The sequence below is a fragment of the Bipolaris oryzae genome (genome assembly GCF_000523455.1).
Source record: "Bipolaris oryzae ATCC 44560 unplaced genomic scaffold scaffold_40, whole genome shotgun sequence".
NCBI classification, from domain to species: Eukaryota; Fungi; Ascomycota; class Dothideomycetes; order Pleosporales; family Pleosporaceae; genus Bipolaris; species Bipolaris oryzae.
This window is the reverse complement of record NW_006911316.1, coordinates 104560-129876: the sequence shown is the minus strand read 5'-3', so window position 1 is coordinate 129876 and position 25317 is coordinate 104560. Positions and strand designations below refer to the sequence as shown.

Genomic DNA, 25317 nt, shown 5'->3' with positions numbered 1-25317 from the left:
TGCAGCCTGTTCCCCGCGTCGTCGCTGCCCGTATTGCCTGCAAAAGACACAATGGCGCCTGTTCCCTCGCCCTTTCTCGACCCGGGAGCGTATGCGACAGCGGACAATCTTGGTATCCTGCAATTGCGCCGTGATCACCTCATCCCAGCCCTCCTCAAGCCCAACGCCGACTCTGACTACGCCGAGGGAAAAGTAGAGAATACACGCTTTGGTTCTTTTCCCCACAGCACGCTTGTTGGCCAACCATGGGGCACGCAGATTCTCGCATCCGTCGTCGATACTGGATCGCGCGGCAAGTCTAAGAAGAGGAAGAGAGACGGCAAAGATGAGAGCGAGGGCACAGTGGCTGCCGAGCCAGAAGTGGGCAAGAAGGATATTGTCAAGGCGGCGACGGCGAGCAGTGGATTTGCGCATCTGATACCGCCCACGCCAGAGATGTGGACCTTGTCTCTTCCACATCGCACCCAGGTTGTATACACGCCCGACTACAGCTATATTCTGCAGAGGCTGCGCGCAAGGCCAGGCGATCACATCATCGAGGCGGGCGCAGGGAGCGGAAGCTTCACACACGCTGCTATACGCGCAGTCTACAATGGGTACCCGGGCGCCCGCAACGCCCTCGACGAGCCCCACGGCGAAGAAGAAAACGCAGTAGGCATGTCCAAGAAGCGGAAGCGCAAGACGCGAACTGGCGGCGTCTACAGTTTCGAGTACCACGAACCACGCGCAAACCAACTTCGAGCCGAAATCAAAGACCACGGCCTCGAACCCCTCGTCACAGTGACCCACCGTGACGTCTACAACGACGGCTTCGGTCTGGACAACTCGCCAGGCCCAGACGCCGACTGCATCTTCCTCGATCTCCCCGCTCCGTGGCACGCACTCAAACACCTTACGCGCTCCCCTCCCTCCACCGCTGCCCTGAACTCGGTAGCCACCGACACATCCACACCCACCTCTGGCGAGAACGACCCTACCACACCCACAGCGCAACCCACAGACGCAAATCGCAAACCCTTTGCCACCCCCCTCAATCCCCGCAATGCAGTCCGCATCTGCACCTTCAGCCCCTGCATCGAGCAAGTCACCAAGACCGTCTCTGCCCTGCGCACCCTCGGCTGGCAGGAAATCGACATGGTGGAGATCAACGCAAAGCGCCTCGACGTGCGTCGCGAGCGCGTGGGGCTGCAGGAAGAAGGCGTGAGAGGCGGGAATGCGCATCCTGCAAACGTGCAGGAAGCGGTGCAGCGTCTGCGCGACGTAGAGGGCCGTGCTGCCGTTTTCCACAGCATGCAGCGCGAAAAGCAGGAGGAGGTGATGCGCAAGGCCGAGGCGAAGAAGAGGGGTGAGAACGTTGATGGGGAGGCGGACAGCGGTGCTCGCAAGGGCAAGAGGAAGTTGGAGGGCGTGCCCCCGAGCAAACACGATCGGTTGGCACAGACTAAGAAGAACTTTGAGACGAGGCCATTGTACAAGGAGGGCAGACTAGTTCACCGAACAGAGCCAGAGCTTAAGACGCACACTTCGTATCTGGTCTTTGCTGTCTTGCCCAGAGAGTGGTCCAAGGTGGATGAAGAAAAGGCCAGGAGGAAGTGGGGATAATGTTGAACAGTGCCACGCATTACGAGGATATCGTTAGTAATCAAGAAGATACCCATTGTTGTACTGAAGGGATATATATATACAGACTACCCTGGACTCTGGAATATGAACCTTTGATTATCAAGCATATACGTATACCGAAAAAAATAGCCATTGACCTGACATGATTTAACGAAAAGAAAATGAAAGCACTCCTGACAATGGATACTCCTTATCCCCATACCGCATCCTTCGCCCTGTGACTGCCCGCTCTTCCTGGAGGCGTACTGATGACGTGTGTCCAGGCTTCATCGCCATCAATGAACAACCGATACGTGACAAAGCTCTGTTCGCCATGCTCGGGCGTCGTAATTTCAACGGCACCAAACTTGCTGTTGCCATCAGGAAGATACTTCAAGCACACATCCTCGTCGTTAATCTCCTTGTACGTGCGGAAGGGGAGGTAGAACATGCTCAGTGGGCTAGTGCTGAACTCGTGTACCGTGGCGCTGATGGGCCATTTGCCGTCCTTGGGCGGTGGGAACGAGGTGGCAGCAAACTCATGGCGATCACCGCTTAGCACCACAACACCAATATCATGTGTAGATGACATATCCCATGCAGCTTCCAGAATCATCCTGCGTTCAGACAAATGACCGCCCCATGTGTCTTCGGACCCAAACTGCCAATTCTTAGTAAAGGGTGTGCCAGTGACAATGAATTTCCAGTGTACGCCGGCTGGCGGCTCCTTCTTGACCCATGAAAGAAGATCAGATAGCTGTTGGGCACCCAGCATAGTCTTGGAAGCGTCCCAGGGGTCTTTGTTAGCAGGGCTGCGGTATCGGCGAGTATCAAGGAGGAAAAACTCGGCAGGACCTTGAGTAAAGGAAAAGTAAGTGACACCCGGGCGATGGGGAGGTGGATTGGGAGCAGCGTTGTAGTGTGTAAAGGCATCGTAAGCTGGAACCGCTACACCCGTCATGTTGCTATTCCACTGGATATTTGGTCAGCAAGATAGATACGAGAACATTCATGGCGTAGCGACTGACATCATTCTGAATCTCATGATCATCAATGACATGGATCCAGGGGAGATTTCGACTGACTGCTGGCCAAGATGGCGAAGAATATACTTGACGGTACTCGCGCCTGTAAGTCTCGACGTCACTGCCGGTACGGTGTGGGACATCAACGTAGATAAAGTCACCGAGGAAAAGCATAAAATAAGGTTTGAGTTCGGGAAGCCAGCGTGCAAGGTGCTTCATGCCCGGGAACTCGAGGGGATGTTGGAACGGCGTGTATGGTACGCGGGGTTTGATGCAGCTCGAATGGACGAAAGTGTATTTATTGTCTTTGAGCAGTGAAATGTGACCCGGCCGTGGTGCAGTTGTGAAGGTCCCAGTAATGTTACCACGCGACGTCTCGACAATGTACTCGTAAGCCAGGTCGGGGCGTAAATGGTCGAGGCTGAGGACAGTGGTAAAGTCAGTCTCGTTGGTGAGCCAGTAGTCTGGCTGGCTCGCGCGGTGTGTTTTGTGCATCCAAGAGCGTTTGGTTTCGTCGATAGATCGATAGAGAACCTTCACATCAAAGGCAAAAGGCTCTCTGACCAGAATCTTCGCACTATTCTCCGACACGTATCCGACACGGGCAAAGCTCGCGTCATGGCACTGGTGGAGCAACGGCGCGCGATAAACGACGTCCAAGGCCATAGCAATTAGGGCCATGTTAATACCAAAGGTGATCCAGCTCCATAGCGCTGACGAAGGGCTCGGGAGCCCAGTGAGAAGAGTGCGCAGTACCTTGGGCTCCCTCTCCTCATACTGAACTGTTTCCTGGACATCTAGCTCCTGCAACGGACCCTCGTCTGCGCCGTCGATGAGCTTGATGTCGTCGCTCGAGTCATCGCTCTTGCCGCCCACGGTTTCCTTGACGATGATGTCGAGCTCATCGGATATAATCTTGTACTGGGCTGTATCCTGGAAACTCGTGAAGAAGGATGGGATGTAGACAAGCGTGAGTGCGGTTGCAAGTGCGGGTACGATCTACATGGTATCCTGTCGCGTTAGCAGGACTCCGACAGTGTGGATTCATGAACCAGTCATCCGGCGGAGCATTGTACTGACAGTTGTAGGTATCTGCGGCCAAGTCAGTTATGTTGCTAAAGTTACAGTGTCCACAGCTTATGCTCACCCATCGCAAGAAGATCCATATGCTAAGGCGGAGAGCCAGAGAGCTGACGAGAGTGAGGATGTCGCTTGCCGAAGCCATAGTGCTACGCGACAAGCATCACTTTGCAGTATCTAAATGACGAGAGGGATGGGAAGAATGGGCGCGTCTTAAGCATCAACCGCGTCCGAAAGCAAAAGCACCGCGCAATCACCATGACGTCGTTTGGCGCTAACGCCCTTTTTAGCGCGACGACCAGGGGGATTAGAGGTGAGAGAGCTCGCACCTCATGCAGTCATCTAGACATGTATATACAACAACAGCGAGAAATTCTAGTTTTCAGTTATCATCAAGCCTAAAAATGGAACACCTCCGACGTGCAATGATCGGACCGGCCCTTCAGCGATGGCATTGTTTACTAAACTCCAGACGGCCCATCTTGGTACAGCTCTTACCTACACCTCAGACTCATGGAATAAGAAAAAAGAGAGCAAGGTCCAATGTGCATATACAGTGCATATACCTGTGTTCGAGCCAATGGCCGTTTGATCACATAAGTACAATCTCCAAGCTTGATGGCAAGCCTTGAAACCCCAGCTGCAATTGAGGCAGTGCAAGAGCAATGCTATCATCCATTTGGTTAATGGCACCCCGCTATCATACATAAGCGACCAGCATCCGCTAGGCTGTACTGGTATTTCTCAGCTCACCATCCTCAGCCTTATCCTTTGCTCTCTCTCCATCTTCTTCTTACCGACGCTCCTGTACCTCCAACATGCGACTAATCAACACGAGTACCTACACCTTCGAGGAGTTCATCGGTCGTGATATCCCCCCGTATGCCATACTATCCCACACATGGGAAACCGAAGAAATTACTTACCAGGACTACACTAATGATGCTTGCCGACACCTCAAAGGCTTTGCAAAGGTTATGAAGACACTTGAGATAGCTGAAGCGAGTGGCATCAGATATGCGTGGGTAGATACGTGTTGCATAGACAAGAGAAGTAGCGCGGAGCTCACTGAAGCCATCAACTCCATGTACTTGTGGTACCAGCGCAGCGAAGTCTGCTATGCCTTCTTGTCCGATCTCGAGGCTGATGCAGATCTTCAGGCAGACCTGCCACATTGTCGTTGGTAAGTCCACTTCGCGTGACTTGACATCTACATACAACTGCCTAATGTAAAAGCATTTGTCCACAGGTTTACTCGTGGTTGGACACTACAGGAGTTTATTGCGCCTCGCACTGTATACTTCTACGATTGCGATTGGCAATATAGGGGATCGAAGGAGAGTCTATCTACCGTACTGTGCCAGATCTCGGGCATAGAAAGGGATATCCTCTTACATCAACGTTCACTCCATTCGATATGCGTTGCCCAAAAGATGTCATGGGCCTCTTCTCGACATACAACGCGGATTGAAGATACGGCGTATTCATTACTCGGCTTATTTGGCGTCAACATGCCACTACTTTACGGTGAGGAGGAGCGTGCATTCCTCAGATTACAAGAGGAGATCATCAAGTCGTCCTCTGATCTCAGCATGCTCGCGTGGGCGGACTCTACAAACCAAGGCATCAGAGATCATAGCTCGGAATTATCCTGTGGCGTCCTGGCAGATAGCCCTGCTCAATTCTCCATGGCTGGGTCGATATATGGATCATTGGGTGTCGACTACATAGGAGAGTCTTCAGTCACCAATCGGGGTATAAGATTATATACTCCGCTGTGCGTCATCAAGGACTCAATCCTTATGAAGCATTCATACGTCATGCCTTTGCACTGCAAGTCTGCCTCAGATACCGAGCTTGGTATACGCCTTGAAAAAATCGGAGATGAGATGTTCCTCCGAAACGACCCTTGCAATCTTCTCGAATATGACAGGGACAGCTCTACACTCGCTCCTCGATTCATCTATCTCGCAATCAGAGTCCCGCATGCTCTTATTGTGGATAACGTGTCTAACCAGTATATCACTGAAAAGTCCCTGGCCAGTCTTCACACTCAGGTTCTCACATTGGATTTCCCAGCTCCTGTTGGCATCTATGACTATTGGGGCATATTCAACCATTGCAATCAGACCTTCTTTGAAACTTCTGAGCGGTCGAGGGGGTGGGTCGCTTTACGTTTTTCCATCTATTTCTTCGATCGCACTGTGATGGGAAATAATGGAATTGAAACTCGACTGTCCGATACCACCATCGATTGCATGCTCTTCATCATAGGTTGGACACCCGATGCAGAACATACCATGGGCTACTACCTTGTAAACGTTGCAGAGCACACCAACGCTGTGACAGAGGTTCTACGACTTTTCAAATCGTGGCAATATGATGGCCTCAGGGCTAAATCAATCTTGGACTATTTCCTCCCCAACTCCTCCTCTATGAATGTGCATGTTCCCGGCTCAGATGTGATGTATCATATCTTTATGGAATCTACAAGAGTCGTGGACACTACAATATACAGTCGACCATTCTGGAAGCTCAAGATTCATTCTGTTCAGACAAGGCGTTAACAATAGAGTATTAGTTAAGTCGTTGAGCTCTAGAGTAACTATAGGTATTCCATCTCGTATCTTGAAATACAGAATTGCTCCCTGTATGTCCTTTGGCTCCGCTTATTCCAAATGCGCGTTGCTGCACTGGCAGATATGTCTTTCCGGTAGTGGTTTCTAGAAGATGTGCCAATTGAGACTCCAATGGACCATTCAAGCACCCGTGGCATGGATTCGCATTCGCATGGCGACAAGCAAGCCGTCTGGACAAGGACTAGATCGGCAACTAGGACAGCTATTAATAAGCTGGCTGGTGAACGCATGCTCGGAACTTGACAAAATAGTATAGTAATCATAAAGCCAGGTACCCGAATATAACATCGAATCTTATTTATTAAGTGAAGGTTTTCGTTTAAGATACCAAATGAACCAATTCCCTCGAAACCTCGACCAACAATACTTCAACTCATCCGAGTTTCCAAATCCACACTTCCAAATCGAAATGAATGACAACCAAAGAAAACCCCAGTAATGAAAATGCAGAGAAGGAGAGTCCCCCCTCACTTTCAAAGCCAAAATGCTCACTAGTTCATCATAACATTGTTCCCCGGATTCCGCCTCGACCCAAACAGACTTTGCGCCCTCGAGCTCAACGGCTCCCGTCTTGCCGCAGCGCTGAGATTGAAGACGTGCCCATCATCCTCCGACGCAACATTTACATGACGCGCTTGACTGGGCACATCCAAGTTCTCCACAACCATGCTGTCCTCGGCCTCCGGTTCAACTGGCTCAACGACCGAGTCACGGCGCACTGACTGATTCGACGACTCGTCAGGCCCGTAATTCATATTTTCGTTCAGACGCGGCGGCGGTTGAGTGTTGGGGCCGTACATGATTGTATTACCAAGGGCATGCCTGAGATTTGCGTCTGTGACAGTGCTCTCTATGTGCTGTAGGCCCGCTACCCACCTGTCGCTTTCCTGCTGGCGTCCGATTTCGATGCCTTGCTGAATGAGTGCTTCATCCTCCCTGTCACGTCTCTGTTGTTGGAAATTCCTTTCTTCATGGGCCAGGCCATGCTTGATGGCGAATTGAATGACGGGACCGACGAAGGGGAGGTAGTTGACTGCTTCCATGCCTCCCTTTGCCACTGTACGAAGGACGAGGCGTTTGACGCCACCGTTGTTTTCAACGTAGCCCTGGATGGGTCCTTTGGCCCTCTTCTGGATGGCGTTGATCTCCTTATTAAGTTCGATTATCGCTTTGGGTGATTCCCAATCTATTTTAGTAACTGCGTCCCGGCGCTCTGGTTTGATCTTAACGGGCTTGTCTTCTCCGAACATCTTGTTCTTGATCTTTGTTATAAAGCCACTACACTTGCCGCCGGGATCGATCATGTTCACTGGATCGTTGGCGCAATAAGCATATGTGTTGGGTCCATCTACTGTTCCGAGAGGATCTGGAGATAGCCAGCGGCCAAGCCATGGACAGTATTTGCGGGCGCCGCACTGGTACAACCCAGACTCTTGGTCGTACATGTATTTGGCAAATCTATATGCACGCGGTGCTTCGATCTCGCCCATAGTTGATGAGTACATGGGCACTCCGAAAGGCGTGTACTCCTCATATGAAATCAACTGTCCTTGATCATCCAGCTCCGTGCTGTGTCCAATTTGGTAACGAATAAGCAAATCGTCTCCATCGGCGTTCTCGCCCGTCGTCTCCACCAAGGCAATCAAGTCGTCGCCGGACACGTTTGTGACATAGCGGCGGGTGACACCGTTGTTTGTGCTGATTTGGTCTCGAATCTCTCCACCATGGATAAATTTTGTGTCGCGGATCTTCCGTGGGTTTTGGCCCTCGCGGGCTGAGCTTTCAGTGACCTTGCGTACTCTGGTGCCAGTATAATCGTACACGTAGTACGTCGCCTCTGGAACTCCACTGTTGACATGTTGTGTTGAAGAGGATGCCATCATATTTTCACTGTTCCAGCTGATTCTCGAAAACTGCGGTAGACTGGTCATGCAACCCACCTTTCCTGCATTTTGATCATCCCCGTCAGCTTCCCTCACCCCGTAACCATAAACTTCCTCACTAGAACCGACAACAGTTTTACTGAGCCTGTTCCCAAGGGACTTTTGATCAGTACCTAGCAAGCCGGGTTCATTGTAAAAATACTTGCGAGTCCAGCCTTGCACCTTCTTATCCATAGGTGCCTCGTGCGTCATACTGGTGATATTCCCAGCCAGGTCGTACTTGTAACTTTCCAGGTAATGATACATCTGATTGCCATCGATCTGACTGCGATTCGTAGATGCGCCTTGCATTGCCGCGTGTTGGCTGAGTTGGACGTCTCCGCCACTTTGCGCTGGTAATTGGCCTCTACCTGAGGCGGATATGATTTGGCCCTGCATATCGTACGTGTACTTCCACTCGGCTTTGATTGCATCACCCCTGAAAAATTTGATCTGTTCAGACTCATCTCGGACAAGGACTTGTCGGTCGTAACAATCATAAAAGTATTTGAAGTTCTCTATCACAGACTTCCGATTTCCACGGTGCAAGACTGTCCTCTCAGAGCTAGGTAGGCGCGTAACCGGATCATAGAGTGTCTCTGTCCGCGTTCCATTACCGTACTCAAACAGAAGTGGAAGACCATCCGCAGCGTATTTACTGTCTATGAGGTATCCATTCCATTTGGAGCCCGGAGATCTGCGGAATCCCACGTACTTCAAATGGCCCAGGCGAGAGAACTTGCGCTGAGTGCTTTGTCCAGTGCCGAGTGGATTTGTTTCTTGCACATTATGACCAAAGTAGTCATACTTCACTTTATGCACGAGGGCTGTTTCCTCCAGGGCATTTTCGGTTTTCCAGTCAAGTGTTGTTTTGTAGTTCTGTGCTGGCTGAAACGATACTTCGCAGATTTGGCCTCGATGATTGATTTCATGTGTTTCGTGAACTCCGGACTGGTCAAAGACTCTCCATAGTTGTCCGTGGAGATTCCATGTTGAGGCTTCCTCAAGTTCATCTCCGTATTCGCTTTTGACAAGCAGCTTTGGTGATTCAGCGCTCGAGTATTGCCATTTCTCAGTCTGGCGCCGCAGCGCATCGTATGTGTAGTGGAAGCAAATTCCTCGACTATTCCATGACACCAGGGTCACGCCATCAACGTCGTACAAGGCCCAAGACTCTCTACTATCAATGCCACTTTTCAAATATGGTCGCTTCAACAAATCATACCTATTTCTTTCAACCAGACGAATCGTGCTGTCAAACTCACAAATTTTGTTGCCAGCAACGTCGTGTGAGAACGCTCGTGAGACCAATGTCTCGCCGCAATCTCTTACTTGCCTCAATGGTAAACCACAGCTGCCAGAGTATGTAGTGGTAGGGCCATCGCCGTATGCTTGAGACTTGGCCGCGGCCTCTTGCTGTTCCGGTGTCCCCCAGCGTTGTGCGTCCAGCCAGCTCGGAGTGAACCAGGATGATTCGAGCTTTGAGAAGAAAGGACCAAGAGCTTCGTCCTCTAGTGGGTTTTTACTTAGCATATCTCCTGCGGCGTATTCAGTGGCAGACCACGCATCAATCTTGCGTTTTGACCATAGATGATCAGGCATCAGCACACTGATTTCACGCCCAACTGCATCACGGAACGTGGTTTGCGCGTTTCCGATGATTAATGATGGCGGAATGAAGATAGGAGAGGCTGCGAATGTTGGGTCGTATGCGCGAAATTCCTTGCCATGCATATCAGTCATCTTGCTTCCAGCCTTAACCCATGCTTGTGTGGGATTGGAAGGATCGTCCAGCGCGAATTGCTGGCACACCTGGCCGAGGCCATTCAAATAGACAACCTTGATACGGACAGTCATTTCGCCTTCATCCTGGTATGATCGATCGCGAGTTATCTCAATAGAGCATGCCGGCTGAGTCTCTCCTGCAGCAGCTCCACCCCAATTCCAAGATGTTAAGTGGTTGGGAAGGTGAATGATTCGAGAACCTGCATCGCCAAGCAACCGCTTCACCGTTGCATCTTGCAGAGTGACTATGATGTTCTTTATATCGGCTTCACTTATCTCCATTGGTAACCTATCAAGCCGGTCCACACCTGCCGATTGGCCTTTCTTGCCCAGATTGGCGGTTGCGACCACTCTGCCCAAAGTGTCGAGCACAACTTGATGACGATTTTCGTTTATGTCTGTAAGCTTGAACGGGCAGAGATGCTCATAATCGTTTTCGAAACTTGTGGTATTGCCGCATGCATCCGTCACAGCCTCGACTAAGAGGTACTCGGTGTCCATTTTGACACGAGAGCGATTTTTGCGTGCATCTTCGTGGATCGTCGGGACGAAGAATGATTTTCGAGCTTCATGCAAATGCTCCAAACCTGTTGCTGAAAGGCTGAAAAGAGACTTCGACGAGGGAGCCCAATAAGATATACCAGTCTCATAAGCCATCTTCACATACCCCTGCGACTCAAGATAGTCTGCTACTGATACGGTCTCCGTGGCGGCAGGTTGGTAGCTGCCATCATGAAGAATAGGTAGTGGTTTTAGTCTAGTATTGCACTTTTGCAGACCTTCTTCGATCTTTTGCACCGCCTTCTCAGTGTATGCCAAGGCGAATGATTGGTCCAAGATTGAATATCTCTCGATTTCTCCTGGAGGCAAGGTATCGCTGAAATCACCGCGCAAATAAAGTGCGCGTTCCTCGTTCTCTAGAATTTTCCAAGGCCCCGTGCTCTTACTCTCTGGATATGTCGACACATCCATCTTGCGAGCTTCTTCAACGTCTAGTATCTTATCAAGAGAAATTCCAATAAGGTTGTGAGTTTGACTACGCCAGGGCACTGGGTTACGAAAGTATTGATCTTCCATGACTTCATTTGTGAACCAGAACTGGGTGTGAGATACATTGCCCAGGGACTGGTTCATGGAGACGTCGTCATATTTGATTTTCTTGACGAATTCCTGTTCGCGTGGATACACAATAGAAAGTGTCTTTTGTACACTTCCATATACATTAGTCTGCAGCACAATATCATGTGACCGTTTGACGTCCTCTTTGCTTCCCTCCAATTGACTCATCATCGAAGCCCGCGGTGAGACTTGGAAGACAGGATACGCATTGCGCCCCTTTTTCTGGATTTGGCGGATGTCATAAGAGAATTCCTCCACGGCCAATGGAATACCACTTTCTTCGCTTTGACTGAGATCGAAGGTTTCGACACGGATTTTCGATCCTCTCAATCCAACAAACGGATTGCAAGTGTCTAGGTCCTCGATCTTGAAGCATTTGGAAGTCATTAATGAAGAATCGTAGAACAAACTGTCGTCAACACTGATGCTCAACCCAACATTGAACCATGACTTTACAAGACTGGCTGGGGTTTCGTAAGTCTCTCCGTTTCCTACATTGAGTATTTGGCGTTCGATCTGCTCGACCATCTCAAATCCAGCGAACTGACTATCATAGTTATCATAGCAGCCATTGTGGTAGATGTATTTGCAAAGTCGTGAGTTTCCCGAGATTTCATCCTTCGTTTCCGTTGTAGATATCACGTGCACGGGGAAAGGTAACTTCGTGGTCCATGGTCGTCCTGCAGCGATATCGTCGAGATAAAATTCAGTAGATGGTCGATAAGTGACAGACGTTGAATGACCTAAGCCATTACTGTACGACTCTAAAAGGAAAGGCTTGATCTTCCCCATCAGATTGATGTATCTAATCTCGTTTAGACTCGAGGATGCATATGTATCGGGCCAGCAAAGGCTCGCAGTGCCACGACCCTCAATGTCAAGCACAAATATGGAATCCAGGTCCGTGATATTAGGTAGCTTTGGAATGCGAATTGCATTACCCCAAGAATTGCCCGCGAGGTTGAAAAATAGCACTGCCCCTCCTATGGGGAGGATGTAGAGAAGGTCAGTGGTCCCCGTTCCATCCACGTCAATCAATCTCAAGCGATCGTGGTCAAACTCTCCGTATTGCGAGAAATTTGGAGAGTTCCCCATGACAACAGCCCCGCCAAAAGTGCCATGGCCTTGATTCTGCCAGTATATGATTTTTCCATTGCTGATTTCAACCAGGTCTGACAGGCCATCGCCTGTGAGGTCTGCAACATATGTCCGCGCTTCCAAAGACAATGCAACCCTAGGTTTCAGTAGTTGATCTGAGCTTGATGTCGGTAATGACGATGTGTAGCCCTTCCTCCCTAGGTTTTGTTTCCACGTGAGCTCGTGTGAGCCTGTCAACTCCACGAGCATATCTGCAATGCCATCGCCTGTCAAATCGATTGAATAAGAAGAGCCATGCTGGGTCTCTCCAGTGGGCGTGTCTGGAAAGTCAGAGAATGTGCTCCAGGAATCGCTATCATCACGCTCGTAGAAGCCTTTTACAACCTGCGAGTCTTGCATATATACCAGGTCAAGATTTCCGCTTCCATCAAGATCTTGAAATGTCGTCTTTCCCGTTCGACCTAAGCTTGGTTGTTGACCGAGCGTTCTAGGCGGGCTGAATCCATTGTATGTACGCGGTTGATATATCATTGTACCATCAGGAAGCGTGTTCAGTAGACCGGGAATGCCCGCGCTCTCAAGATCCAGCCACTCACTGACTTTCGAGTCGCCCGGTGGATTTACAAGTGTGACAGTATCTGTTCGTAAAGACTGAAGCTCTTCGACGTTTGGTCCCGCAGTATATCCAAACTTCCACGTGGGTAACTCTTCAGTCTTGTATTGGGGAATTCCTGCCGCTCTGGACCCATCAGTCAACGCATAACCAATTTTATTCATGCCGACCAAGAGCGTCCGTTGAGACGATTCGTCGTAGTGGAGTATTTGAGCGGATACAAGGTTTTCAGAGAGATTGAATGGGCCAGGGAAGTGATGGAACATTAAGATTCGACGTAACAATCTATACTGCCGTACTTCGAAGCCTGCATGACAATCAGAGAAAGGGTCTTGGCGTAGTGACCACTTGTCCAGATCTTTAGTTGCTGGCACATCCATGTCGTGGTCTCCGTAGTCGAATACAATCTCAAACATCCAGTCAGAGGGCCACGTTGTTGGTTCCCAAGATGTCAGATCTCGATTTGAGATTCGATTTCCGTACTTCACACGTTTTAGATAACGATGCCGAGATCTTGATGCCTCAGAACGATACTGCTCCCAGATTGGCAGGAAACCACTCTCATCCCTTAGGCCATAGTCATTTTCGGCCTTGTAGCTGAGTTCGACTGCATTTCCTCGAGCATCATAAGTACGACTCAAAAGCCAGCTGAAGATCTTTGGTGGGCTTGCTGAGGAATCGGCAATACACGAGTTGCTGCTATCACCAAAAATGGACGTTACATTGTCGGCAGAAATTGTTCTCCAATGGACGACGCCAGAGACTGATGAGTACCATTTTTCGACACGAAGCGATTGGCTGTCGATCCGCAGTCGGAATCTGGTAACGACATAATTGCCATCGGTTCGCACTTGTATCTTCCCTAGCTCGTCAAGTACAGGCACAATGTCTTGACCGGAAAGCACAAACACGTCACCATCAGTGTACTTTGGGATCCCGCCACTTGTCTTGCATGAAATAGAAGCAAGATCGATGCCCCATCCAAAGCCGAGCGGCCCATTTCCCGACCCAGAACTATATGACAGACTGAGATTCGGCCCAAATCCCCCTCTAGTAGGTGAACTCAAAATCGGCAATGCTAATGAGAGAGTACCATTGGCAGGATTGACGGCAAAATTCTCGCTGATAGAACGGAAAGCACCACCACCTTTGCCGGACGCGTCGAAAGATGTCTGAAATCCCGGGACCCCATCGGCAAGCTTGCTGTTTTTGGCTGCGACCTGAGGGCGTGAGATGAAATTGCCCTTTCAGGAAAGTGAATGATGTTTTTGAGCGAGGCCCTGGGTGAACTTTCTAAGCGCGTTCGTGCCTGTGTCTCGAGCAGCTGCAAAAGCCGCTTGAGACTGAGGCTGGGCTGTGGCACTTCCTGCCGTACGGGCTTGCCTGTGGACCATGGCCGGCATCGTCGACAGGTGTTGAGTAAGAGATGAATGCTTGGAATGATGACGACAAGGCCTAATTTCACAGTAGAAGGACTAATCTGGTGGGACTAGAGGGTTTTGCAGTTCTCTTTACACATTCTCAGCCACAGCTGCCCAGTCTTTCCCAACGGTGTGCCAGCAAACATCGGTACCATCTTCATCAGACCCCGCATCAAGGCCGCTTTGTCCGGGGCCGCCGGTGGCTTTTCCAGTTCATTGCAGCATGCACCTGAGCCCACTAGTGATGCGACTTGTTCGTATAGCTCTTATGCAAAGACATTTCGAGAACGTGCGTTACCTGTCATGTTGCTTGACTAGGTTCGGCACCTCTAGAAAGGTCGAAAAAGCCCGTGGCGTACAAAGCGTCTTGGACGACGGCACACGAAATGTTAGCTTAAAACTTCCACTCGCGCTTGCTTTCCGAACGGTCAGATGTCAGGATTAGGGACCGGCTCATCGGGCACGTTTAGCGGTTAGGATTGGTCACAATATGTCCTTATCATCCAGGGTCAAGATTTGGAATAGAAAGAGTGAGTTGAAGTTTTGGGCCCAGAATCATGTTTACGAGAAGGATTGGTGGCGTTGGTCCATTTGAGGTTTTAGACGGGCCCATCGGCTTCAGTGTGGAGGTATTGTGGGGCATGAGGATATCCATCCGATTCTGAGCAAGATCAGCATTCCAACTGTGTCATTAGCGGACAGTTCAAGCTGCAGGGACGTGAGCCGAGGCGTCTACACTACAGATGTAGCAGACGTGCTGTGGCGGGGCGCCCCGAGGACCCACATCGCTAAAATGAACAAGGATCATCGCAGCTGAAATTAGGTTCTGGCTTAATGTCATTCTTTATCACACGGAATCGGTCATGCGTATGCTGGCAAAGTGTGCTATTGCTTTCTGAGCGGCATGTGCTGTCAGAGGAATTGATGAATTGATGGAGCCGGCTGATGATCTCGGCAATTGTCTTGCAACTAGATCAAAATACTGACCCTTGGGGGCGGGGGCGCGAGCAACTCAGTTCTAGTGATCCAGACCAATAGGCAGTTTACCAGTACAATTAAAATCAATTGAAGCACGATCAATGTGGAATAAGTGAGATGTGTTTTGGCCATATTGCATTACAGTATAATTTTCTTCAAAAAAGAATCTGGATAAAGTGATGTTTTGAAGGCTTGTCTAAGTCTTGGGTTTAGCTGATGGCATAAGCGCTTGCACTTCCTTGTTGTTCAGTAGCACAACATCCGCGTCATTCATCTGTGTGGTAATTCGGAAGTAGCGTTCTCGATTACCCTCCCTGTTAGGATTTCCAGCGTCCACATCCACAGCTAGGTCAGGGTCTGTCCAGATCTCGGTAAGTCTGAGTAGATAGGTGCCCATAGGATTGACCTCCCCTTCCATGTTGATGGTCCAAGAGTCGTCTGGCTTTAAAGCGAATTTCTTCATGTCTGGGACGGCTGTTTGCACATCAAGAAAGAAAATGCTCTTCTGAATATCTGGAATAGCCCTGAGTTTGATATCAGGGCTCGTGGCAGTGATGTTCCACACAGATGGCGGGCCCGTAGCCGGAGCGGCAGTAATAGCAGCAGCAGCAGCAGTAGTAGTAGTAGTAGTAGCAGGGGCGGCAGGAGTAGTATCAGAAGCAGCCGGAGTAGTATCAGGAGCAGAGGCTTCAGACCTTTTCTTCTCTGTTGAAACTACAGGCGCTACAGGCTTTTCCTGGTCTGCTGGATCTCTCTGATTGCTTGGCTCGGCATCTTTGTCGGCTATAAGAAGGATTAATTCAGAACAGGAATGAGGGTAGGCACTTAAACTCACTTTGACCATGTTCTTTCACTGGAGCATCAGGATCGGCGGCAGCCTTCTCAGCAGCAGCCTTCTCAGCGGCGGCCTTCTCAGCAGCAGCCTTTTCGGCGCTCAGCCATCTCTTAGGATCTCTCTGCTTGAACATGACTAGATTGTGAGACGCCTCAATTGGTATAAAGGTAAACTTGATTCGCTTGAAGCCCAGATCTCCTATGCTCAAATTCTTGCCGCTGAAGGACAAGCGTATACGTCCATTGCCTATTGGAACGTACTTGCTGCTCCAAAAGAGGGCCAATTGTGGTTCTACTTCACCTGGATCTATGGCTGGAGGGGGAACCACTGGCTTTCTCTCTTGTGTCTTTGGCTTCTCGAATTTCATGTTACCTGGAGGTCGAACTACGACTTTTCCTGTTGGCCTATTGACGTTGTACCTTAATTAGCATATGATGCGCAAGTATAAAAGGGGGGGGAGGGGGGCTTTAAGGGCACGTACTCCTGATAAGTTACGTCGGCGATCAAATCGCCATAGTCGTTTAGCATTGGGTCGCCAAATTGAAGAACACCTGTGCCTGGGTAAACAAATTGGCCCAAATCAGAGAACTTGCCTCCATTCAGGTAATGTAGGCCAACTCTCGACAAGATGGCCTTGAGGCTATCTCTTATTGCATTAGAAAGAGTCTTGTGCGCATCATGCCGCACATATGACATGTTGTAGGGCTCGCATTTGAAATGCTCTGGAGCTCCATCAGCCCCTAGGCCAATGATTCGTGGTCTGATCATGCCATTCTTCAGCAAAGGATCTTTCTTGTCATCTTCATCCCTTTTGAGGTCAATCTGGAAGGACCAAGAAGCCTTGGCCTCGAACCTTTGATCTCGAAATTAGCAGTAAAACCCAAAAAATTTTCTGATAGGCTGACTTGACTCACTCGCCGTAGCACATGCCTTGCGAAAAACTAGTGTTGGGGCAGTATTCCTCCCTATGTTTGTAGTACCAGCTGCCTGACACGGTAATCACGGAGTCTCCAGGATTCCAAGACACTTTGACGCCATATTTGGAAAAAATGTTCCACTGACGATTGAAAGGGCCAGGTATATTTTGTGTCCAGTCCCAACTATAGTGGAACTTATCAGGTTGTGAGAAGCTTCCTGGGGCCCATGCTTCGTCGCCCCATTCATAGGTGCCAATAGAAGTTTGTTTGAACTTGAAGTAATCGTTGTTCGCGTCGCCACGATTGACTGACGGATTCTTCAGTTTATTCCTCTCTTCCTCATCAATAACCGCTGATCCAATGACAAATTGGGGATCCCAAAGGGCGTAATTGTCGCTGTTTACTCCCCCTTTTTTGGTGTGGTTGGGATAACCTGCACGGCTACGCACAACTCTTGAAGCATGGCAAGGATACGTTTATGCATGAAGAGACGATGATCGACTACGAATGAGCCGTCGAATTTGCCCTTCTCAGCAAGGTTTCCACCAAAGCGTAGTCGCTTCTGATCAGGAAGTTTCCGAGGTTTGTTGTCTCTGTCTACGGTTTCACACCAACACAGACAATTTTGACCTCTTCCGGCAACGCTGTCCGGAAATTTCAAGGGGTTTTTGAGATTCTGGGTCTCATCTGCGGCGAGATACGGGTAATTCTGAAGATGAAGGCTTGTAGGGACTTTAGTAAAAGTGTCAGCATCTATTGTCGAGTAATTGTGGAAGAAACTAGACCTACTGAATGTGGGAAGCGGGCTATCTATTAAGCGAAAATTAGTTGTAAGAAGAATGAGGATGGTTCTGATCACATACCTTCTTTCCTAGGCACACTGATCTGCAGGCCGAGTGTGAAGAAGGCAGAGTCTTTGTGCCTCGTTGCCCACTTCTCCAAGACCTTTTTGATCTTACTTAATTTTTCGGTGTTGTCTTCATGCAATACGCCCCATTCGTCTATGGTGATGTCTGCTCCGTTTGGTCCAAGAGGACAAGTGGTATATTTTGATTGCGGGCTTGACCATGCAAGAGCTGTGTTCGGTCAAAAAGGGGCGCATAGAACGTTGTTACAATCATGCATACCATTAATTGAGGCAAACAATCGATTGATTGAATATTCTCCTGTCTCCATCTTCACGTCCTCGTTCTTCTCCTTCTCTGGCGCATCAGGTGCAAGCGGCCGCCGAAAGTCATAATCCTTGAGCAATTCATTTACAGCATTTTGGTGGAGGATTTCCTTGTCTATGACTGTCATTTTGGAAAGATTAGCCAGTACACCGACCTTCCATCCTTTTAGGTCAACGCCCGCATCAAACTCATCGATCTGCAAGAGACCAGCTTTAAAACTACCAGAGGTGTCAGCATGGGTTCATGGCTCCACCTGAGCCCGAATACAAACTTGACTTGAAAGATCAAACTAGGGTCTTGTGCCAAATCGAAATCGAGAATAACTTTGGGTGGACCCATGACTCCTTTTGTGATTTTTCCATCCGTGACATCGCCAGTGTAAAAGCTTATGTCCTTGATTGGATCCGTAGGAGCTCGTAGTGCGAACAAGTTTTTACTCCGGATGGCAAAATTATGGAAACCGCCATGAGTGCTTTGCAAAGTCTTGCCAGCACTCCAAGGGACAGCTCGATCTCTTCACAAAACCTTTCGTCGTACTTCACACCGCCCACCACTGACCTAATGACTTTCCAATATAAGGGGCAAGTTTCCGCCGTTCAGCTCTCCGTTAATGGTCTTAATATTTCTTATTCGCCAGAGACAAACTCCTTCGCTCCTTTCCGCATGACGGGAGGACAAGCATACCTTCTCCAAGGTAATTTTGCCCAGGAAGACTTACTATGGTCAACTTCGAAGACTCAGCCATCTGCTCTGCCTCCAAAAATGCTTCTACCCTTGGTAACGACTGATCGTGCTGTCAGAGTCATCGCAGCTGTCAGTCGCGTTGCGATGATTTGCCAAACATTCGGCTTGACCGTGGACGAGCTTGAGTTCTTGAGTTTGCCTAATGCATCGACAATGCTCTCAGTGGACCTCAATCAGCCCAACCTGCAAGATTTGGTCCGATTACAAGAATATGTGGAGCTGCGCAAACCCACGAGCTCAAACAATACCACTAAAACACTTATTTCTCTGGTCTCCTGGCTATCAACTGGCAGCGATACTGATCTCAACGCTATGGTTTCAAGAATACCAGAAAGCACAGGTTGGGCAGCGTCCCGTATAACGATTGCAATCAAGACAAAATACGTCAAGCTGCGCGAAGACCAAATCATGGCTCTGATTCAGAAAGACGAACGGTTTCTGTACTCGCTCCAGGGCATACTTGGACTTCATGAAAGAATCGCACAGGAGGTCAGCACTGCTTCACAGCCGTCTTTAGCAGTGTTATTCAGCTTGAGCTCTCCACGCAAGATTTTGACTGCAGACGATAATAGTTTCGCTCGAACTTTGCAAATGAAGTTGCAGCCAGAACAGCTTGCTGCTGCTGAGGATCGGCTTGCTCAGAGTCAGCAGACTGCACTGATTCAGTTCTTGCTACAGAAATCATACGTACGCGACGGTTTGAAAATCGATAGCGCTAACGGATTGTTCGAGCATTTCCTCATGGATGTTCAGATGGGTCCACAACTACGAACTTCACGTGTGAAACAAGCCATCTCAGTGATTCAGTTATTCGCACAGCGCTGTCTACTAGGATACGAAAAAGACATTGACAAGAACGCTTTAGCTCGAGAGAAGTGGGACTGGATGCAGCAGTATTCTCTATGGGAAGCCCAACGCAAGCTCTTCCTGTATCCGGAGAACTGGCTCGAGCCCTCATTGCGCGATGATAAGAGCGAGCTGTTCGAGCAATTGGAGACAAGTCTCATGCAGAAAGATTTGTCGCAAACAACTGTTCTTGAAGCTCTTAAACTATACATACAGGGCCTGAATGATATAGCCACGCTCGAGATTGTAGCTTATCTTCGCGAAGTAAGAGAAGGCGACGAAGTCTACCACCTATTTGGAAGGACTCGCTGCGCCCCTTCTGCACTATATCATCGCACTTTGACAGTAACAAGACTTGGCGCGAAGTCGGATCTGATCTGGCGACCATGGCGAAAAATTGACATGGACATCCCATCGGTAGAAACTGAATGGGATGGAAACAGGCTCGCTTCTACCGGCTGCTATTTGCTGCCTTTCATTCAAAATCGAAGGCTCTATTTATTCATGCCTCAAGTTACGCTCAAAACTGTCAGCACTACCCCTGATATACTGAACAAAACGGAGACCAAGTTTGAAACGCTACGCGAGGCACCCGCGGCCACAGCTGTCCCAAAGAGGGTCTGGGAGGTAACTATGGCATGGACAGAGTGTGTGAGGGGGGTCTGGGCGCCGAAACGCGTGTCCGCGGGAGGTGTCACCATACCCTTTCAGCAACAGTCCATAGCCCAATTCCGTTTCGACCCAATTATTGACAACAATAATCTCACGCTGTTGGTTAGCGTATCTACAGGAAGCTCAAAAGGGGTCGCTGTTGGGCGATTTGCATTTTCGAATGGTCAAATCAGTTTGGTCGAGGCAGTCGTGTCCGGCAGTCTTTGGTCGAAGATTGGTGCGGTAGAGCAAAACTCCTGGGCTCCAGCTCGTCCGCTGCAGCCAAGATTTCAGTCCACAAAAGTGGTTGCAGATTCCTCGAACAAGGACTATGCCTCAGCTGCTCTGCCGCAAGATAGCGAGAAGGACGCGAATCTACAAAGAAATCGCAACAATGTTCTTTGGGTTCCACCGGCCATAGATGCGCTCATTCGAAGCAAGAGCAGTCTGACTATGTCTGAGACCTGGTTAGAATTGTCATGGACTCTACCACCGAATCATATAACACCAGGAATGTCGACGCTCGATCAGGATACTTGGACCCCGAATATTGGTGGCCCATATACTGCACTGGCTGTTAGCGGGAAACATGGAGATGGAAGCGCAACGAGCTATTTTATGGTACCTCGGGAGGATCCCAGTGGGACATGGTGGACTCCCACCAATCTTCGCAGCAAGATGGATCTGACCGTGGTCGATCACACCTTCTCGGATGGTTTGATGAAAGCGACAACGAGCCAAATGAATCCATTCAAGAACATTTACTCTTCTTTAGCGACACTTTCTGCACGAAGGGGCAGGGAGGCTTGGGGAGCCCGCCAAGATCTCCCTGCTCATGAACTTGGGCAACCAAGCGCGATCTATAATTGGGAAATTGGTCTGCACGCCATTTTGTTTGCCGTAGATCGTCTTGCATCCACCCAACAATACGAAGACGCGCTCGAACTCGCACGGCTTGTGTTTGATCCCACCGCCGACGTAAAGGGAGATCGTCTGGTAAAGCGCACCGAGACAACAACGAACGGCCAGACGACTACGACGGACGCTGATGTCATCTCATATCTCAACAATCGCGCCGATGTGTTAGACATCTCACAAAGTGAAAAAACTAAGAAAAGCCTGGTCAATGTTCAAGATGTGACGTGTTGGCGGTTTCCACCTTTCCAGGACATCGCTCGCAAGATCGTGGATGACAGAAAGGATGCAGACCTGAACATGAGCGACATGCATAATCTTCTCCAGCCTGCCGTCATGGAGCGGCGCTCAAGTGGTACCTTAGTCCATGCTACGGCACGCGGTCAACCACAAGCATACATGAAATGGATTATGATGAAATATGTCGAGATCTTGGTAGCATGCGGCGACATTTACTTTCGCCGAAGTACCCTTGAGAGCCTGCCACTTGCTATTCAACGGTATATCGAAGCTGCCTATGTCTTGGGTGAGGAGCCTCCTAAAGTGCCTCAGTTGGCCAATCGAAAGATCCGAGGAAAGACTTTTAGCGATCTGAGTGACGAAGATAGTCTGTTTGAGCTTGGTCAACCGTTCACACCTGAACTTGAGGCCAGTCCAAACCAATCGAGTGAGGAAACAGACGCGAAGAAGGAAAAGATTGTATGCTTCTTGAAGACGCAATATTTTGGGGTACCCATGAATCCCAAGTTCAAGACTCTCCGTGCTTTGGTGGGCGAGCGCTTGTTCAACGTGAGAAACGGTCTCGATATTCAAGGTCGCCCAGTGTCTTACTCGCTGATGGAGCCATTGATTGATCCTGGCGCCCTCATAGCGCTGGACAAGGCGGGCTTCAGCATGTCAAATACTTTAGCCATGGTCATGGGTGATCAAAACAGTCCATTACCACGACAGAGGTTTGAAATACTCCTACAGCGTGCTTTAGAGCTATGTGCAGAACTCAAGAGCCTCGGAGAACGCATGGTTTCTGCTATTGAAAAGAAGGAGGCAGAGACGTTCGCATCATTGCGAGCGAGACATTCCACAAATATCAATCGCATGATGCTGGACATGAAGAATGCGAGTCTTCGCGAGGCGGAGCAGTCTATTGAAGCATTGCAGATTAATTGCGATGATATGGTGTCGCAGCTGGCATACTACCTCGAGCTGGCCGGAGAACCATCTTCTCGCATTCCTACAAGTAAAGATCCATGGATTGATATCGACCAAGACATTGACGTGCCTACGGACGACGATTTACGGATGTCACGTCACGAGAAAGAGGAACTCGACAAGGCCGACTCAGCTTCCAACCTGACTTTGATAGCTCAAGGTATTGACACACTCGTGGCGCCATTCTTCATGGTCCCCACCATTTCTAGCAACGTGCAACCTATGGGTGTGGGCGCCACCGTCACGCTCGGAGGCGGTTCAACTATCGCACAAATGATGCAAGCCGGCTCTGCTGCGCTGCGTGTAGCAGCCATGATCAAATCGGACGACTCGGTTCGTGCTGGACGCAAAGCGCAGCTTACACAACAGCTCCAGGATCGTCGTATGCAGGCCAACATGCGTGGTCGAGGAATAAAAGGCATCGACAAGCAGATCGAGATCCAGCGTACCAGAATTAAGATCGCCACCCAAGAAATTGAGCGCCAACAGGTCGAAATTGATGAGTGCGCCCAAATTGAGGAATGGTACAGATCGAAGTATAGTAGTGCTCAACTCTACGCCTGGATGGAGAAGAGTCTTCGGAGCGTTTACTTCCAAGCGTATACTCTCGCTATGGCCGTCGCGAGTCGAGCAGAAAGTGCTGTCAATTTCGAGCAGGGTCGCAAAGCTTCCATCTTACGCCCGGGAGGCTACTGGGACGCGTCTCGCGATGGGTTGCTCGCAGCAGATCATCTATATCTCGATCTCAAACGGCTCGAGACCAGACATCTCGAGTCCCGTCCATACGACTTTGAACTGACTAAGACAGTGTCCATACGACAGATCAATCCACTCACGCTACTACGTCTGCGAAGCACCGGGAGCACTGTGTTCTCGCTCGACGAAAGTCTCTTCGACCTCGACTTTCCTGGGCACTACATGCGTCGCATCCGCTGCGTCACAGTCACCGTCCCAGCCGTTGTGGGAGCCTTCAATGGCATCAACGCTACGCTCACACTGATCCAGCACAAATACCGCATCTCCACCCTCGTCAACTCAGCAGAAGAGTACGCTTCCGCCGCCACCGCCTCTGCAACCGGCGCTTTCCAAACCGACAACCTACCCATCACATCCGTAGCCATTTGCTCTGGCTCCGATGACCCAGGCGCATTCGATCTCTCCTTTGGCGGCCCGCAATACGTCCCCTTTGAAGGTGCAGGCGCAATCTCCACCTGGCGTCTCGAGTTCCCCTCCACTATCCAACGCTTCGATTTCGAATCCATCAGCGACGTTGTGCTTCGCGTGCAATATACCGCTTCTGACGGCGGCGCACGCCTCCGCTCATTTGCAAATACCACAGTGTCGAATGCCATCAAGGCCATTACTGATTCGCCTGCTGCTCGCAAGGATGGGCTGTGGGCCATGCTCGATCTGAAAACCGACTTTTCAAACGAGTGGTACGGCTTTGCTAAGCGCATGGTTGCAGGTGCGAACGGCGATGTGACCAATGCGAATGTCTCGCTACAGCTAGGTAATGTGAGGGATCGTCTGCCCTTTTGGGCACGCAATGTGCCTACGCTCAAGATCAAATCTGTCTCGTTGGTTGGCAAGGATACAAAGGTACTGGGTAGTATCAAAATCTCTGCGTGCGATGGTACGACCGCCAAGGAAGGGGATAAGATCGGTGAATGGCGTGTGTTGAATTGGATCGATGTAGCCATCGATAGGAAGGGTATGGAAGGATGGGTGTTGTCGGCGGAGGCGAAGACGTGCGAGGGTAAGGAGCCAGGAGCTGCATACATGTTGTTGCAGTATACCTTGTGAAAGTAGCCAAATCATCTCGAAACCGATATTTGGGGCATATATTGCGGCACGATACGTGATCGAGCTCAAAAGATGAGAGGGGCGACCCGCAATCAGGTAGATAGAATAAGCTGAAAGCTGATCGCTGTAAAGGAATAATTGGAGAAGGTGCCTATTTACGTACGAAAGAAAATCGTAATACATACCGCGAGCTGGTCACGTGATACTACACCACAATATAGCAAAACTTAGAGTTTTTTCGATCCAAAAAGAGGCGAGCGATAGCATGCTCCTGATACTGTCCCACTTGGTACATCAATCGACATGCGCTATATCAAATGTCACTGACATATTTCGTAGACTTCTCAGATGCGATTGCTAGCCGGAATCAAAAAGAAGTAGTCCTTCCATGAGCTGTTTTAAGCTTGTCATGTAAGAGACTACACCGAATAAACTGCTTTGTAAAACGAAGCGTGACTGAGTAGGAGAGGAGTAGCAACACAACCGAACTCCGTATATGCGATAGGGACATGAGAGGACTATAACAAGATAAAAGGGAATGTTTACACATATGGTCATCTCGCATAAGCAATCTATCTATTCTATTTCTCTCTAGTTCCGTGGATGGGACGAAGGTAAAATCGTTAGTTCTTGTTGATCTTGCGCACAGGCCACAATTTACTCTGCTCCCACGAAGTAGTACCAGGAACTGTGAATTTCAATAGACTCAGGGAAGAGTTCAGATGAGATAATTATGAGCCGCTCACTTAACCACATCGAAGATTAGCCGGCTTCTACTGACTTAGCAGTATCTACTCCACGTACCGGCGGTGATAACTCAATGGTTTGCACTCAGAATGACTCATTCTCGCTCCCTTGCATAAACCGATATAGGAAGGTGGTACTGCCAGGAATGGCCATGTCATAAGAGTGTTTATTTTCCTTTCAAGAAACATCGTGGCAC

At 49.6% G+C, this 25317-nt stretch overlaps 6 protein-coding genes across 6 annotated transcripts; 3 read left to right on the top strand and 3 right to left on the bottom strand.

Annotated features, from left to right (window-relative positions):
- Window positions 1–51: 51 nt before the first annotated feature.
- Window positions 52–1602, top strand: COCMIDRAFT_91325 (uncharacterized protein; the record flags this gene model as incomplete). Its single annotated transcript, XM_007688320.1, has 1 exon — window positions 52–1602. One exon carries the CDS (start codon window positions 52–54, stop codon window positions 1600–1602), a length of 1551 nt encoding a protein of 516 aa, XP_007686510.1.
- Window positions 1603–1813: 211 nt separating this feature from the next.
- Window positions 1814–3852, bottom strand: COCMIDRAFT_91347 (uncharacterized protein; the record flags this gene model as incomplete). The annotated part of the gene is made up of 4 exons (XM_007688319.1): window positions 1814–2575; window positions 2631–3626; window positions 3708–3719; window positions 3775–3852. 4 exons carry the CDS (start codon window positions 3850–3852, stop codon window positions 1814–1816), a joined length of 1848 nt encoding a protein of 615 aa, XP_007686509.1.
- A 673-nt stretch (window positions 3853–4525) lies between these two features.
- Window positions 4526–5473, top strand: COCMIDRAFT_45442 (uncharacterized protein; the record flags this gene model as incomplete). The annotated part of the gene is made up of 2 exons (XM_007688297.1): window positions 4526–4890; window positions 4957–5473. Coding segments are annotated over 2 exons (882 nt in total), but the record flags the coding sequence as incomplete, so codon positions are not given.
- A 1364-nt stretch (window positions 5474–6837) lies between these two features.
- COCMIDRAFT_25056 (uncharacterized protein) lies at window positions 6838–14286 on the bottom strand (the record flags this gene model as incomplete). The annotated part of the gene is made up of 2 exons (XM_007688280.1): window positions 6838–14096; window positions 14259–14286. The coding sequence occupies 2 exons, from the start codon at window positions 14284–14286 to the stop codon at window positions 6838–6840; spliced, it is 7287 nt and encodes a 2428-aa protein (XP_007686470.1).
- A 1192-nt stretch (window positions 14287–15478) lies between these two features.
- COCMIDRAFT_25055 (uncharacterized protein) lies at window positions 15479–18333 on the bottom strand (the record flags this gene model as incomplete). Its single annotated transcript, XM_007688279.1, has 7 exons — window positions 15479–16065; window positions 16118–16521; window positions 16599–16970; window positions 17032–17467; window positions 17509–17844; window positions 17898–18110; window positions 18162–18333. 7 exons carry the CDS (start codon window positions 18331–18333, stop codon window positions 15479–15481), a joined length of 2520 nt encoding a protein of 839 aa, XP_007686469.1.
- Window positions 18334–18659: 326 nt separating this feature from the next.
- On the top strand, window positions 18660–24374 carry COCMIDRAFT_25054 (uncharacterized protein; the record flags this gene model as incomplete). Its single annotated transcript, XM_007688278.1, has 1 exon — window positions 18660–24374. One exon carries the CDS (start codon window positions 18660–18662, stop codon window positions 24372–24374), a length of 5715 nt encoding a protein of 1904 aa, XP_007686468.1.
- Window positions 24375–25317: the final 943 nt, after the last annotated feature.